The sequence below is a fragment of the Lissotriton vulgaris genome, chromosome 1_2 (genome assembly GCF_964263255.1).
Source record: "Lissotriton vulgaris chromosome 1_2, aLisVul1.2, whole genome shotgun sequence".
NCBI classification, from domain to species: domain Eukaryota; kingdom Metazoa; phylum Chordata; class Amphibia; order Caudata; family Salamandridae; genus Lissotriton; species Lissotriton vulgaris.
In genome coordinates, this window is record NC_141686.1 from 124,961,541 (window position 1) to 124,977,514 (window position 15,974).

A 15,974-nucleotide genomic window follows, 5' to 3' on the forward strand; every position below is an offset into this window, starting at 1 on the left:
ACAGCATCATAGATTCGCTTAACAGCTTTTTATTGGTCGCTCTGCTGCATAGGATTTCCTTCCTACACTCACCTTTCATCAAGATTCTACTGGAATTATTTCTCTAGTTATCTCAAATTTGATATTTTGCCTGTACTGAGTTTTACTCTGTATTTTGTGATTTCCCTCAGTAGTCCCATATTTTCTGGATACTGCTCCCTAACCTAGCCATGTTTCGCCAGGCAAGGACGGATGCTGAGCCAGGCCAGTTTATTTTTCCTTGTAGGACTTGTGATCTTGGTCATCCCATTAGAAAACTAGGATTGGAAAGAAAGAATTCAGACCTCGCTCCTTTACTGGCAGTGGTGTATCAGTGTGTTGCCACTTGAACAGCTCTGCAGCCTGGCTGAGGCGCACAGCTGTGCCAAGTTCTGTGCTGCCTCGTTCGAGTGTTAATATTGTTGCAGATCGAGTTCAGGACCTTTCTGAGCCTTCAAGGTCGAGGCACATTCTGCTGTCTTGGCTTTGTGCGTCACCTAGCTCCTCACTCAGCGGTGCTTTCGCTGTTACACAAATCAGCGCAGAGTTCAGCCACTCCCATTAGCCGCCGCCCCAACCGATAAAAGCTCTGGCGCCGTCAGAGTGTGAGGGAAGCTGTGCTGGCTGCCCTGAGAGCGTCCGGTCTGTAGTAGGCAGGAGCGCCGGGCACACCACACCTTGGACCAAGTTCCGCTGCTTCAGGCAAGGGCATGGCTTTCACCAAGGACACTCGAGTTCAGCTGAGCGATGGGCACGCCATGCCCGTGCTGGGACTTGGCACCTACGCCGCCAAGACCGTAGGTTTGGTTTATAGATTTCTCCTTTCTCGCGGCGATGCTGAAGTCGTCATAGCTGGTTAAGGAAGGGATGAGGTAGCGTCTCTGCTTTGAGAGTTTGTTTCAGTGGTTCCCTCACAAGTTACAGAATATTAGGGGTGGGGGGAGGAAGGGGAGCCACTGCTTTTGAGGTTTGCCTCGGCGTTTTCTGTTTTTGCCTGTCATGTGCACATTTTAGGAGCATTTCGCTCAATCTGGAACTTTGTTCTTGTCTGAGAACAAGGGTACGAATGAGCCTCTGAGGTGACTCGAAGAAGCGAAGCAGATGAGGCCAGATGCGCGTCTGTATCCGGGCTGGGCGGGGAGCAGAGTTGGGCAGGACGTGCGGGGCCTCCATTGGCCAAGCACATTGTCAGACGGTCCCCCCCAAAGGGCTAAATGAGCCACGAAACCTAAAGTGGAAAACCCAGTTGCGCATCTGAGGCGTCTTTTATTCAAGAAAAACGGTTCTCTTGTAATAAAAGAGGAGTTCTGGACTCTAGGGAACTCTTTTTTGTGTTTTTCTGTGTACAAACCGCATCTTGCGATGCACCTTGCGATGCATCTTGCGATTTTGCATTTCCTAACCGCCCGAAATAGGGATTCGGACCATTAGGAAAGGCAAAATCCAATTGCACATATGGGCCTTAACCGCCTAACTGCTATGGAACGTCCAGCTCCAGTTGGACGTTCCATTGCGCAGGTGCAGTTCGAACGGCCGACGGCAGCACTACGGACGGAGGTGGTGGTGCCGTTGGCCGGTGAACGTGCGCAGCACTTAAGGGGTTAATGATAAAAAAGGATTTTGGGGAATATAAATTGTATTCCTGTAGAACTCTATTACATTCTCTTGCATTCCTTTGAGAATCAACATCAAAACATCGAGAAAAGGAACAAAATTGGACTATTCAGGGAATATTCTTCTACAATTAATACAAACCGAAAGGACCGTGCCCTCTGAACTTTTAGTAATGTGGAACTGGATGTTTTGGGTGGATTCACGGAAGGATGTAGGAGTACGTAAAAGAGCGCACCTGTAGCTCTACTTGTCGTACTCATAAATACTTGTATGAATCGGCCGTGGTATGGTTAATTCCAGTATCCAATGCAGTTAACCTTAATGCCATCTCTTTAGAGCCTCTGCCTGGCGGGGGCGGAGCCAGGCTCCTTGGCATCATCCCTGTATGAGGTTTCATCAGATGCCCTTTATTAGAAGAAAGCAGCAGAGTATTGTCAGTCTTTACACTACAAAGGCAAGACCCATGGTTAATCGGGATTTAAGGCACTGCGCGTTTTCTTTGTACAACTCTCGTTAAGGTGTCTTATGCACACCGCCGTTGCGATGCTAAAGGCTGCTGCAGCTGATAACTGTTGTTCAATTTCCTCCCGAAAATGAGCCCCAAAGTGCTCAAGGTGTGAGGTGATTGGCTGGTGGGCAGGCATTACCACAGATGCCAGATCATAGTTAGGATGCTCTTATGAAAGACGAAGACATAGGAGCTGCGTGTCTTAATTACAAATATCCAGTACTCGGGGTTAGCTACAATGCATTGGCCTTCCAGGGTATATGGATGTGATAAAAGTAGTTTGACTAAATCGGTCATGTATGGATTAATCAATGAACTTCAGACATTTTTTTTAACTAAGTAGATTAAAAATGCATTGAAGTGGTCATCGGCCACTTTTGGTAGGATGCAGCAAACTGTCCCTCTGCGTCTGACACATGTAGTAGAGGCACACGGTACACTGTCCCATGGGCAGTGCAGGTCCACGACCAAAGCACCAAGACTATTCAGGTCCTCTATACAAAGTTACAGATAGCAGAGTTATAGGTAACATGAGAGTGTTAATATTACTGTGGTATTGCAAGTTGACGGGGAATAACACATGGAAATTAGTGGTTTTGCACCTATTTCCTTATGAATCCTGTAATTCCAGTGTTTTACCAAAGACTGGCGGTGTAACCTGGGGGTTTGTAGGAAATACAAAACGTGGGATTACCGGACCCGCATTTTTTCAATGAAACTGTGTTTTTACTCAGTTTTCACCTTGAGAAACCCCTACTTGGAAGGTGTTGTGGAAGTCACATTGATTCTATTTGCATGCATCTCACCTGAGTCAGCTTCTTATAGCCTGGGACTTAAGGCATTGGGTACCGTTCAAAGTCTAAGCGAGTCGCCTCGGTAACCACAAGATATGAAGGCGTGACTGGCTGTTCCTGATTGTAGCCCCAGTTCACATGCAGACCAATAAACGCTGTGCTTGTACCATGCACTGTTCCCCTCACAGTTGAGTGTCCACCAACTTCTCAAACTTTAACAAAACTACTGTCATTTACTAGGGGTGGACTCAGTTTCATCAAATATCATTGTATAGCTCCCAACTCTTCAGTATCCACCATGGAGAGCCAAAGCCAGTAGCTGGCACAACCCCCCCTTAAATTCACCATGCAAGTATCACTGCTAAAACATCACCTCTGTGTTTAGATGACGCTTAACTCTTGAAGTCTTACTCCTGCTTTAGTAATATCATTCAACAGTCGGATGATGCTCGGTCATTACTGATCAGAGTGTGGAACAGGATTCCAGCATCTTCTTGGATTCCTTAGTATTTATGGAGTAGAAGCTCTTATATCAGCTACACTGCAGATAGTAGATGCACAAGACTCAACAGGGAGGGTTCTGGTTTCATAGCACAACTGGCGTAGAGCAGTTATTTGCCCCAGAATGGTCTCTTAGCAATATTGACAGATAGTATCACATATCTCATCAACATTTAAATCATTGATGATATCATTGAAACGGTTCAACACTCAAGAGCTCCCTGAGCTAAATAATTTGCTGCAAACCGGAATCAAGGCACCAGGTCTGACTTTTGGACAGGCCCTGCGCCCAGCATCAGTTTCCTCAGCGCCTGCTTGCTACGGCTTTCAGCTTTCCCCTTCATACTCTGGACATATTCTCTAAGTTTCAACCAGGCCCAATATGCGGCAAAACATAGCTAGAGCTGCTGACATGAGTGCCAGGCCTGGCTTTAGGCCTAGCCCTGGGATCAAAACGCCTTCAGCCACTGTCGATTGGACGTAAGCTTTGGATTCACCCATCACATCTGGTGCAGGACGGGCCCTGGCTTTAGCCAGGTCGTGCACTCTCCACACCGCTCCTTGAAGACTGCTGATATCAACTATGTTCAGAAAGTCCTAACGTTTAGCCTGGCCCGGTCAACAGATATTAAAGGCAGACCCTTTTTTAGCTTCAGTGATGTCATAATTCGATGTAAGATGTATAGCGCATGCGATTACCCCAAAAAAGAGGGTGTCCTTGTGCTGAAGGAAACAAAGCTGGACATCCAGAGACCAACAAAGGAAACATGCAAGGCAGACAGTGTGAAGCTTTGTGACACAAACATAAAGCCTAACACAGACCGCACTTACGGGCATGGACGTAGAGCACGACCAGACAAAATCCTGATCCTTCTCCTCAAGCCAAGAATAAGATGAGCAGCCACATTTGGATCAGTTGCAATTTAAGGAGATGTACAACAACAGAATAGCACTAGTCCACCGTGGAGGTGAAAAGGGTCCGAATTAGGATTTTCATGGAGGAGTTGGGTAGCTGTGTAGCAATTTACGAAATTATTTTCAGCATGAAAAGCAGGTTGAAGTAAGTCTACTAGTAATCGCCTTAAATGCCATTTTTTTGTGAAAAATGATGCTAAGATTCTGCGCCCTAAAGACGGCTAAGGCAGGGGTCCCAAAGAGCCAGGCCACCAGTTAGATATCTAGATGGCTACAATTCCATACACTATGACCCCCATTTCATCTTCCAAAACCCTGAAAACAGCTGAACAATGTCTCAAAATTTGCAGCTCTGCCTATTTACCCGTAGTAAATGTACCATTTGAAGAGGCAAATAGAGATCATGTTCCAGACCTTAGGCTGCAGGTTAACCCATATTCAGAGATAACTATACCATGTAACATCAATCAAGAAACCTTAAAATAGATGGTGGACAATTGCACAATTTCAGCCAATTATTTGGTATTTAAGTGACCAACTGGTGATGACTTGTTTACTGTAGTATTGTATGCCAGCCCTATTACTGGGATTTTGATTCTCTCTGCTGTTCTCTGTACCTGGCTTCTATGCTCTGCTAACCTGTTACTGTTATGAGGTACAAACAGCTGTCTCGCTGCCCCAAGAGAATGTAACACTGGTCAGTTTCTCAACATTTCTGAAGTCAGCCTTATCATTTCAGTAACGGATTCAACACTGTGTAAAGAGGGTCACGCTACACATGTTCTTCTAGTACGAACCTCCAATTCATTTAAGCTATTTTAAGAATGTTCTAGCCTGAAAATCCCCCCGAGTTTCTTCGTTATAACTACTTCTAAGTTGAAAAAAACAAACCAAGGAAAAAAAAATGATTACCGTGAAAGAACGAGTCTTGTAAGATAATGAAGTTTGGTCCACTTGAACCTTCATTTAAAGAAGCTGGATCGGTATTGTATCTTGAATGTCAAATTATGTTCTTTTAATTACATTTTTGAAATGCTTATACTAATAGCAATAGGCACACCCTCAACCCTCACAGTGGTAAAGCATGCCTTCTAAAGTGATTCAGGCTACTCTGGTTTTCCCAGAGTATGACTAATTCGAAGGATTAGGGATGTGCTCACATCATCGCATTGAAAAACTGAACATTACTGCAAAGTATTAAATATCGTACAGCTGATACCCATGGAGGAGCTGGCGTAAACAAGAGGCTGTAATGTGTGGCGTCACCTCAGATAACACCACTGTTCATATTGAATTGGTGTTATTATCTTTAATTACCACCCCATGGCCAATGGCCACATTCAGCAACTTAACGCAGAATTGGACCAATAGCTTCGGTGCTTTGGGGCCTCTACTCTAAAAGATTGGTCCTCCTTTTTAGCACTAGCTAAATTTACTTACCATTCACAGCGCAACTCAGACAACGTGTTTTTTAACCAAGTAGAGACTCTGAGGCAGGAAGACCATCTTTGCCACTTTCACCCTGCCCATAACCAACAGGGCGAGACTGAACCAGAAAGCTATAGAGACCTTCAAGAGTTCCAGAAGAGTATCAACATTCAGGTGGAAAAAAACAGCTTCAGAATGGGTGACTCTTATGCTTAGGTATTGGAACCCTTTAGTTTCCCATCAGAGGCCCAACTCTAGCAATCAAGCCTCTGGCCCCCCGATCAGGCTCACTAGAGGAAACCACAGTGACTTATGGACTTTCACCCATGAGCCCAGACACCTGTCAGAAGGTAGTGAGTAATCCCATTAAAACCGGTAAAGGGCAGTCTGGGGAGTGGACATAGATCAATGCGTCATCCCCATATTATGAGACAACACGAAGGGAGACCCATATTCAAATACCCACTGAACCAGCTCCCGACGTATCTACAAGGCCAGGAGTTCAATCACAAGTGTGAAGAGTAGGGGTAACAGAGGGCAACCCTGCCTGGTCCCCCACCCCTCGGCCCCTGTCCTCTAGAGATCACTCCTGACTCAAACACAGACCATACAGGCAGTATATAGGAGCTTCACCCAGCTGCAGAACATGGGTCCAAAGCCCATACCAGCCTGCACCGCCTGCAAGTAAGCCCCCTGAAAGGTAAAAAATGCTTTTTCTAGATCGAGTGAGACCAGGACCAGCCCCCAATTATCATTGAGTGTCTTGTGGAGTACGTGTGTAAGCCTGCAGAGATTAAACGCTGTGCTGCGCTGCACCCCAGCATAAAGCTGCATTGATCCTCTTGAACTAACTCTCGGATTACCACCACCAATCTGGCCGCGAGCAGTTTACACACAATCTTAACATCTGAATCAAGCATGGTAAGGGGTCTATAGGATGAGGAAGCTACTGCGTCCTTGGCCGGTTTGGTCATAAAACAGGCAATTCCCTCCCTCATGGTGGCCGGAAGAACTCCATTCCCCTGTGCCTCCTACAATATCTCTAGTAGTTTGTTGTTAAGTACCATGGAATAGGACTGATAGAATTCCATGCAGAAGCCATCCCCTCCGGGCACCTTAGATCTTTAGGAGCCCGGGAGGGGGCCCTCCCCAATTAACTGTCAGAAAGTCAGTGAGCGAGGTTGCCAGCACCTCCAGGCACATTGTATCCTTCAGGAGTTTGGTGGGCTTGTGCCATCTACGTTCTCGACGCAGGGCATCCCCCCACGCACGTGCAACAGGACCGGAGCATGATCAGATAGATATCTCCTAGGATGAGACACCCAGTGCAATCTCCAGGGGTCCATCCCAGGTAGCAATAGGCAGAGATTCCGGGTAATGTTACTGGTTAGATGGGCAAAGTCACCAATGATGGATGCAGATTCTTCCACCTATCGAGTGATCATTTTACTCTTCAAATAATATTGCCCCAATTGACCTCTACAATCTCTTTTACAGTAGTACGTATCTTGATACCTAGATATGTGGCTTCCCTGACCACCCTAGGATGACTATCCATTGCTTGATTTGTACAAAAAAATTCGAGTTTTGGATGTATTTAGTTTTTATCCCGATGCCACCCCCAATTTCTGTGCTAAAGATTCTATTTCGGGTACTGCAAGGTGAGGGTTAGAGGTGACGATCGCAATATCGTTGGCGTGTGCCATAGCACAAAACTGCTCTTGTCGTACGCTAAAAGGCATAATCTTTTTACTCTGTTCTAACATAATAATAATGGGGTTAATAAAAAGCGCAAATAAAAGGGGTGAACATGGCACCCTTGTCATGTCCCTCTACAAATCAAGATAGAGTCCAAAAAGCGTCCCATTGAGCAAATGTCGCTGTGGGGAGACAGTATAGGCCTGCAAAGCTTGGATATACCCCTGTCCAAACCCCATTTGTTGTAAACTCCTCCATAAAAAGTTCCAAGACACATGGTCGAATGCTTTTTCGGCATCCAGTAAAAATCAGCCCTAATTCTCTAGTTTCTACCTTTGCAATATCAAAGAGAGTCACGTGATCTACCGTCCCTCTTCCAGGTATAAAGCCATGTTGTTTTAAAGATACTATTGGTGTTATAATTTTTATATAATAATAGGGACTCCCTGGGCTTAGCATTCATTTTGATAACTGCTTGTTTTAAGACACTATTCCTATACCCTCTCTGTTGGAACCTTTTGAGGGCTTCGGTGGTACATATGGCTAAATCTTCTTTGGTGCTGCAGATACGTTTGAGCCTTAATAGCTCGCCAAATGGGATATTGTTGATAACATGTTTAGGATGGGCACTGCTGGCATGTAATATGGAATTGCCAGCAGTGCTTTACCTGTGGAGGATGGTAGCTTCACGAATAAGAAAGCTAACATAAAAAATCTACTTGTTGTTTGTTGATGTTACAGGTGAATTTAAGATTTTACTGATTCTCATTGATCTTGTTTACAAATTCAATGGCACTTTTTTTGTCCCCTCTCCATATGATAAAAACGTCATCAATATATCGCATCCATTTTAAAACATGACTGGTAAAAACAGAGTTATGGGTGCCCCTGAGGACCTGCTCCTCCCACCAGCCTACGTTCAAGAATGCATAGCTGGGAGAGAAGCAGGTCCCCTTCGCCACTCCTCTTTTTTGTAAGAATATTTAATTGCCAAATAAAAATAAATTATTATTAAGACACCAGGATACTAGTTCCATAATCATTTTGTTGTGATTATAACATTGTAGTGGTCTAGTACTCAGAAAGTATTCCAATGCCTTCAACCCTGTAAGATGTTCTATACTGGTATAAAGAGATTCGATATCCAGAGTAATGAATATCGAATCGTCTGTCCATGGAATATTCCTAATCTTTTTCAAAAACCCTCAGGTGTCTTTAATATATGTTGGCAAACTTGTCACTAACTCTTGTAAGAAATAGTCAATGTACTGGGTAACGTGTTCTGCAACACTCTGTATAGCTGATATGATAGGACTCCCAGGGACCGGTAATACCTTCTTATGCACATTGGGTATTAAAAATAGTCTGGGTAGAACAGGATTTTCAACATGTAAGAACCGACATTCCTCTGCAGAAATCATTCCCTCTCTTTTCCATTTGAAGAGTGTTTTCTTGAGGTTCTCTCTCGCAATATTGTACTCCTTAAAGGTGGATTTCTCATAGCACGTCAGATCACCAAGTTGTCTTCATGCTTCGGCAATATATTCTTTCTGCGGCCAGATGACAATGTTGCCGCCCTTGTCAGATGTAGAGACAACAATTTAATGGTCATTGCTCAATTTCTTGATCAGTGCTACATATTGCTTTTCCTGCTCACATTTATACCTTTTTCGGTGTTTGGTTTGGTAGTGCAATTTCTTGAGGTCTTCCACTATAACATCATGGAATGTATCAATGGCGTCCTTGGGCATCATTGGTACAAAGTTGGACTTTGGCTTGAATGGACTTGTGTTGGCACCTGTTTGGACTATAGCTGCTTCAGTTAATTCTTGTTGGGTTGATACACTTTGGTCTGAAGTGCTGCTGTTATGCCCAAGTTGGTGCATTGTAAGTAAAGTTCTCACATCCGATGCTACCAGCTCAGTATTGGCTTGATTGTTAGACTCAGATTCCAGATCCATGAGAACCTCTTTGATGCTGAAAAATTTGCGAGCTTAGTTTTCGAAAATAGCAAAAGACGTCTACACGTGTTCGTGTGTAATCAAAGTCACTGATTGGACAAAAGGACAAACCGAGACTTAAAAGCTGTGTTTCTGCCTTGGACAAAGTAACAGTAGAAAGATTGACAATTGTGTTGTCTTTTATTGATTCTTTCGCCAATACTGCCTTTTTGGTTTCTTGTACGCGCTTCCGCTTTTTGCGGCGTTCTTTCCGTCTTTTGTTGATTCTGGTTATTTTTGCCTTTGATTTCGGGGTCTCAATGTATATATATATATAGATCCCCAACCGGACTGCATTTACCAGCATGCATCTGCTCAGGAGAGAGAATGCGTGAGGACAGTACACCTTTAATTGGAGGAGGGGTGTAACAGCACTTAACCAGGGACGGACTTTACATCACCTGTACCCTGTCAGACCCCCAGAAGGAGCGTGAAGCCCGTGAAATCCGGCACTGATGAAAGCCAAAGAAGGCTGAAACGTGTATGCCAACGTGTTTCATGGACTGCCAGCACCACGCAAGTTACCATCATTAAAACCTTTCTAAAGATCCTGGAGGTGTGTCGTGGATTTTCTTCAGTTGGGAGCAGGCGTTGGCTTAATTTATATATATATATATATTTATACATTTTAATATGTTTTTAACAATTTATGTTATTAAAAGAATTATTTATAAATTGTATTCAGTATATATATTATATTTTATACATATATATGTTTAATTTATTTATTTATTTTTACATATATGTATTAGTTATAATTTGAAAAATGTAAAAATATTTTTGACTGTTTCTTTTAATTATATGTATTGTTTAATTAATTTTACCTTATTTTTTAAACATTAAAAAACCAATATTTTTAACAACGATATTTTTGACAACAATATTTTTTTCCGATATTTTTGTACTTACCATTATGTAACTAAGACTTCGATATTCTGGACATCAATATTTATATGAGGATATTTTTGTACCTCGATATTCTGACTGTTGATATTCTGTCAGTGATCCCCTTAAAATGCTGCAGAGAATGGAGAAAATCCTTCTCTGACTATTCCACCATAAGCAGCAACAATGTTTAGCACATAAAGCAGATACAGTTTTCCGATTTCTGTTAGTAGAAATTAAGCAAAAAAAGCCATGTAATTGAAGGCCTGAAAAGTATACACAGCACTTCTGTCTTGCACGCAGATTTAGACAGTGGCCAAGTAATTGAAACATGTATGAAGGCCTGAAAAATTTCACATCTTCAATAAAACACCATAAGTACTTCGCTCCTAAATAGTAAGATCCTTTATTTTAGGTTCTGCCAGCATACCCAGCTATCCTTATATATTGGAAGGAGACACATCTCCCAGTTTATCGTGGCATTGCTTTATTATGGGAAGCCCTTTCCCTCAAGGTAGGTTAATGCCACAATGAGGGACTCAATTTGCTGTGGGAGTACTAGATGAAATGTTTTTGGGATTAAAGCTCGGATCCAGTGACTAAAGATATCTCAAGGGTACTCACTGAGTGCTTTTCTTACTATTATTGGGTGCCCGTAGAATGATTAGAAACAATTATCTTGCAATGTCTCCTGAATACAGTGATTCGAACATCCACACACCAACATGTATCCTCCTATTCAAGAGCCCAATATGGCCAAAGGTCTTTTTCTAGGTGATGTCTAGTTGCAGATTCTTAGCTATTTAATATATGTGTAGGATGATTTGTGAACCAGCTCAACCTATCTGTAACGGGACTGCCTGCCTGCCATGGTCCCACCACCCCAATTATGATGCGATCGCCACCGCGGCGGTCGCATATGGCATTGTAACATTGCGGCGGGTGCTGCTGGCTGCAGCACCCGCCACAGTGGTGAAATGCCATGTTGTGAATTTCCATGCACAACATGGCAGGCACTGCGCGGTACCTGCCACCTTGTGCATGGATGTGCAGGGGGGACCATAGACACCCCCCAAGTGCACCCGCCCCCCCAAATTCGCCCAGGAGCTCACAACGGGCCTCCTGAACAAGTCCCCGCCAGCCTTTTTATGGCGGCATCACCGCGGTGGAAAGGCTTTCGAATACCAGCATCATAATATGGATGGCGGTGCCTGCTAAGCACCCCCACCATATGTGAGCCCCAGGTCTGTCCGGCCGGCAAACGTAACAATTGCTGTGCGGCGGAAAAGCAGCGGCCGGACTTTACCCATTGTAAACTTGTGGTGGGTAAATCAGGTTACGATGGTGGGCAGATCGCCATCGTAATCAGCCCCTTAGTGTTTTTGACACTTCTTGAACACCAAGAGGGCCACAAACCCCCTGTAGTCACACATTCATCAGGGGTCGTTGCCAACATATTTGTCTAAACTTCCTCGTTTGATGTCTGCCATTGGATGTCACATTATCAAACATATAGAAAAGTGTTCCGTACATAACACCAGTCTGGAAATACAAAGTCACAAAATAAAGTAAATCATGTGCTGTACTCTGCAAATTGGTTGTGTTAAAGTCTAAACATTTCAGTGATGTTCTAATATGTATTTCAAACCCAAGCAAACAAGGTCTGTTCCTCTCGATGCACAACTAGGCAATGCAACTGTTCAACACCAATGTATATGAGCCCCTGAAACAAGCAATGCCTAGTTTGTCTGCCCATCATGCACTTTGCATCTCTTTTAGGGCCAGATGTAGGTAAATCACATTTACCGATTTTGAAATACCGAATATTACCGAATTTTACCGATTTGGTATTTCAAAATCGGTAAATGGGATGTAGGTACCAACATCTGGATTTTTTACCGATTCCTTAAAAATTCGGTATTTACCGATTCGGTAAATACCGAATCGGTATTTGCTATTGAATCCTATGGGCCTTGAAGCCCATAGGATTCAATTCAAATACCGATTCGGTATTTACCGAATCTGTAAATACCGAATTTGTCAAGGGTGCAGGGGGTGTCACTTTGACACCCTCTAGCACCCCCAAAACGGGCATGTGTGCAATGTGGCACACAGACATGCCCTAAGGGCACGTCTGTCTGTCACATGGCACATGTGTACATGCACAGATGTGCATGTACACAGGAATCGGTATTTTACCATGGATTTGTATTCCATGGTAAAATACCGATTCTGAAAGCCATGTGCCAATGGAAAATTGGCTACCCACATTTCAATCTTGCATTTTCGGTAAAATTACCGAATCCGTAAATTTACCGAATCCGTAAATTTACCGAATCGGTAAAATTACCGAATCGGTAAAATCACTGATTCGGTAAAATTACCGAAAATGCAACATTGAAGGGCCCCTACATGTCAATGGCCATTTACCGGTCGGTAACGGCCGAATTCGGCCATTACCGATCGGTAAATGGCTATTTTCGGCCACCTACATCGGGCCCTAGATGTGTTATTTTCTTCACTGTCTTAATCACAACAGTTGATAATTTATTGATGTTTCTGAAGCAAGATATTCATTATGGTCCATTGAGAAACAAGGAGGACAAGATGTTAACCTCAACTTAAGCCTTGTGACGTGTTTGAATTTGCCAGTACGCACTAAGATTGGATATTTAGATTTCTATATCTAGTAAAATTCTGATGTCGTCTTGAAAACACCTTAGCTAAAAGGTACTTCTATGAGGTTACAACAATTGTGAAACCATACTTTGTTCAGGATGTTATGGTATATTCACGTTTGTTAAATGTAAATCAGGTGTTGCTTAATGCAGTGTATGCTTACCGTAAGTAATGGTTCCCTTGTATCTAACTTTACAATAAATCACTTGAGTCTTAGAATACTAGAGTGTTCGAAGTTCCTTGTAATGTGTGGCGTCAGGAGCCATTATTCACAAAATGTAACATTAGGGTTCCGAACAATAGCACATTCCGCAATCTGCCTTTATGATTTACTTTCTTGAAGGAATAGTAACAATGGTTCATCTTGCTTTCCTGTCTTTTCCTTGTTAGGTTCCAAAAAGTGTGGGAGAAGAAGCCACAAAAGTGGCCATTGAACTTGGCTACCGACACATTGACTGTGCATACATTTATGGCAATGAGGTAGAGATTGGTCGAGCCATTCGTGCCAAGATATCTGATGGAACAGTGAAGAGAGAGGACATATTCTACACAGGGAAGGTAACTTTTCATCCATACAGACTCTGTCTCTTTACAAGACATAGTACTTGAGTACAAATGGGCTGGAATGGGATAAAATATTTACTGCATATGAAAAATACAAATAATCCAGCATGCAGCGCAGAGGGGCCAGTGATATCTTGCATAAAAATAGAACATCACCAGTACACATACTACTCTAGTCCCACCTAAATCCCCTCAAAACCATCCTCCACTCAGCAGTCAGGCTGAACACTCACATGTGATAATTTGACAGCATTATTCCCTTTTTTTTGATGTCCAAGCCAAATGTTTTGCAAGACATCTGACAACTAATTGTAAATGGGTTCTTTTTTTTAACATTTTTTATTAGCAGCACAGGAAAAATATAGACAAAAACAAACAGATCAATAAAAAAGAGGTAATACAGAAACCAAAACATACACAGAATAGACATTACACCAAAGATAAATTCTAATTGAATTCCATCGAGCAAAAAGCGAACAAGCGTCGTGGCAGGCATATAACATAAATCAAAGTGAAAATAAGTTTCAAAAAGTAAGTAGCAATCACCCAATGAAGGACCCCAAATCTTATCAAATTTAACCAAGGATTTAGTACCCCTGAGCCTGGCCAGAGCAAGTTCCATACTGTGAATTTCATTAAGCAAAGACCACCATTCCATAATATGTGGAGGATTAGGAGAAATCCAGGCACGGGCAATTATAAGCTTAGCACATGATAACATAATAGTAAATAAAGCACTTTGTGGAGTATTAGTAATGTTAACGTCAAGTAAAACTAGAGCTGGAGTTAAGGAAAATGTGCTCCCTATCTTCAATCTCATTATCCTCTCAAGAGATGTCCAGAATTCTAGTATCATAGGATAAGTATATAACATGTGTACCAGGTCTGCTGCGTCTAGCGCGCACTTGGGGCATTTAGACCGATCGCTGTATATACTGTTCGAAGCCCATTTAGATATTCTTTCTGGGGTGTGGTAAAGCATACAAGTTGTTTTGAATTGTTGCAGTCTATGGGCCCGATTCACAGAACCAACTTAAGACAAAATCCTAAAATTACTACTTTTGGTATTCACAGAAGTTAGGATTTTGTCTTAAGTTTGTCTTAAGACAGACTTAAGACAGACTTAAGTTAGGATTTTGTTTTAAGTCAGTCTTAAGTCTGTCTTAAGACAAACTTAAGACAAAATCCTAACTTCTGTGAATAGCAAAAGTAGTAAGTTTAGGATTTTGTCTTAAGTTAGTTCTGTGAATCGGGCCCTTAGACTTGATGAGAGAACAGCTTTGTTAATATTACATAAAGATGTGTTAATCATAGCCGGAGTAATATTACTCCCCAGACTCCTACTCCATTTCTCCGCTAATGTGCTGCAATCAATATTTCTATAAGTGTTAAGACATTTATAGCAGCAACTAATTAATGATTTATTTTTTAATGAGTAAAGACTGCCCCATATATCAGAATCCAAGATAACTAAGTTTCATTTTTCGAATCAAATAATCATACATTTGCAAATACTTGAACCTCATAGAATCTGAAACATTATAAAGTATTTTAAGGGTTTCAAAGCTAAGAAACACTTGTGTACCATACAGATCCCCAAGTGTTTTTATTCCATGCATCACCCAAGTATTAGTCGATCCGTCTCTGAAAATTACTGGTAATCCAGGGTTTCCCCACAAAATCAGTTTAGGGTGGAAGAAAGACACATTACAGAAGATCTGTATATTGCGCCAGATTTTAACCAAATCTCTAGCAGTTATGTTATGTTATGTTATTATAAGCTTATAAAGCGCCTTATCACCCAGGAGTATCTAAGCGCTATCAGCGGACACACAACACCAATGCAAGCACACAGCCACCCGATCAGAGAGGCCCCCAAGCCTCCAGGAAAAGTACAGTTTTCAGATTCTTCCTGAAAGGAAGAAGATTGGTTTCTTTCCTGAGGCTAGCTGGAAGGCAATTCCACGCCTGAGGGACGATATTAGAGAAGGCGCTGCCACCCTTAGACGCAAGGTTAAACTGGGGGCAAACCAGATTACATGCCTCAGCGGATCGCAAGGCCCTACTTGGCACGTAGGTAGTGAGTCAGTCCTTAATATAGCTGGGAGCCGAGCCATACATGGCCTTATGTACAATACAGAGGCTCTTAAATTTCGTTCTCTGGGCAATTGGTAACCAATGTAGATCCTGTAGTAGGGGCGTGGCCCGAGTTCGCCTGGGTTTGTTGAAAATAAGTCTGGCAGCGTCGTTCATTATATCTTGTAGCCTATCTAAGAGATGTTTTGGTAGGCCATAGTATAAAGAGTTCCCGTAATCCAGGCGTGCCAGAATCAGGGCAGAGACCGCCAGCCTAGGGGTAGAGAATGATAA

The 15,974-nt window shown here is 42.7% G+C and overlaps 1 protein-coding gene across 1 annotated transcript in view; it reads left to right on the forward strand.

Moving 5' to 3' along the window:
- The first annotated feature begins 544 nt into the window (after positions 1-544).
- The window catches only part of LOC147734671 (rho crystallin-like), a 109,220-nt gene continuing 93,790 nt past the window's right edge, over positions 545-15,974 (forward strand). The window contains exons 1-2 of the mRNA XM_086952963.1: positions 545-815; positions 13,431-13,598. Of these exons, the coding sequence (XP_086809089.1) occupies positions 729-815; positions 13,431-13,598 (255 nt within the window). The 5' untranslated portion in view covers positions 545-728. The remainder of the gene's footprint in view (positions 816-13,430; positions 13,599-15,974) is intronic.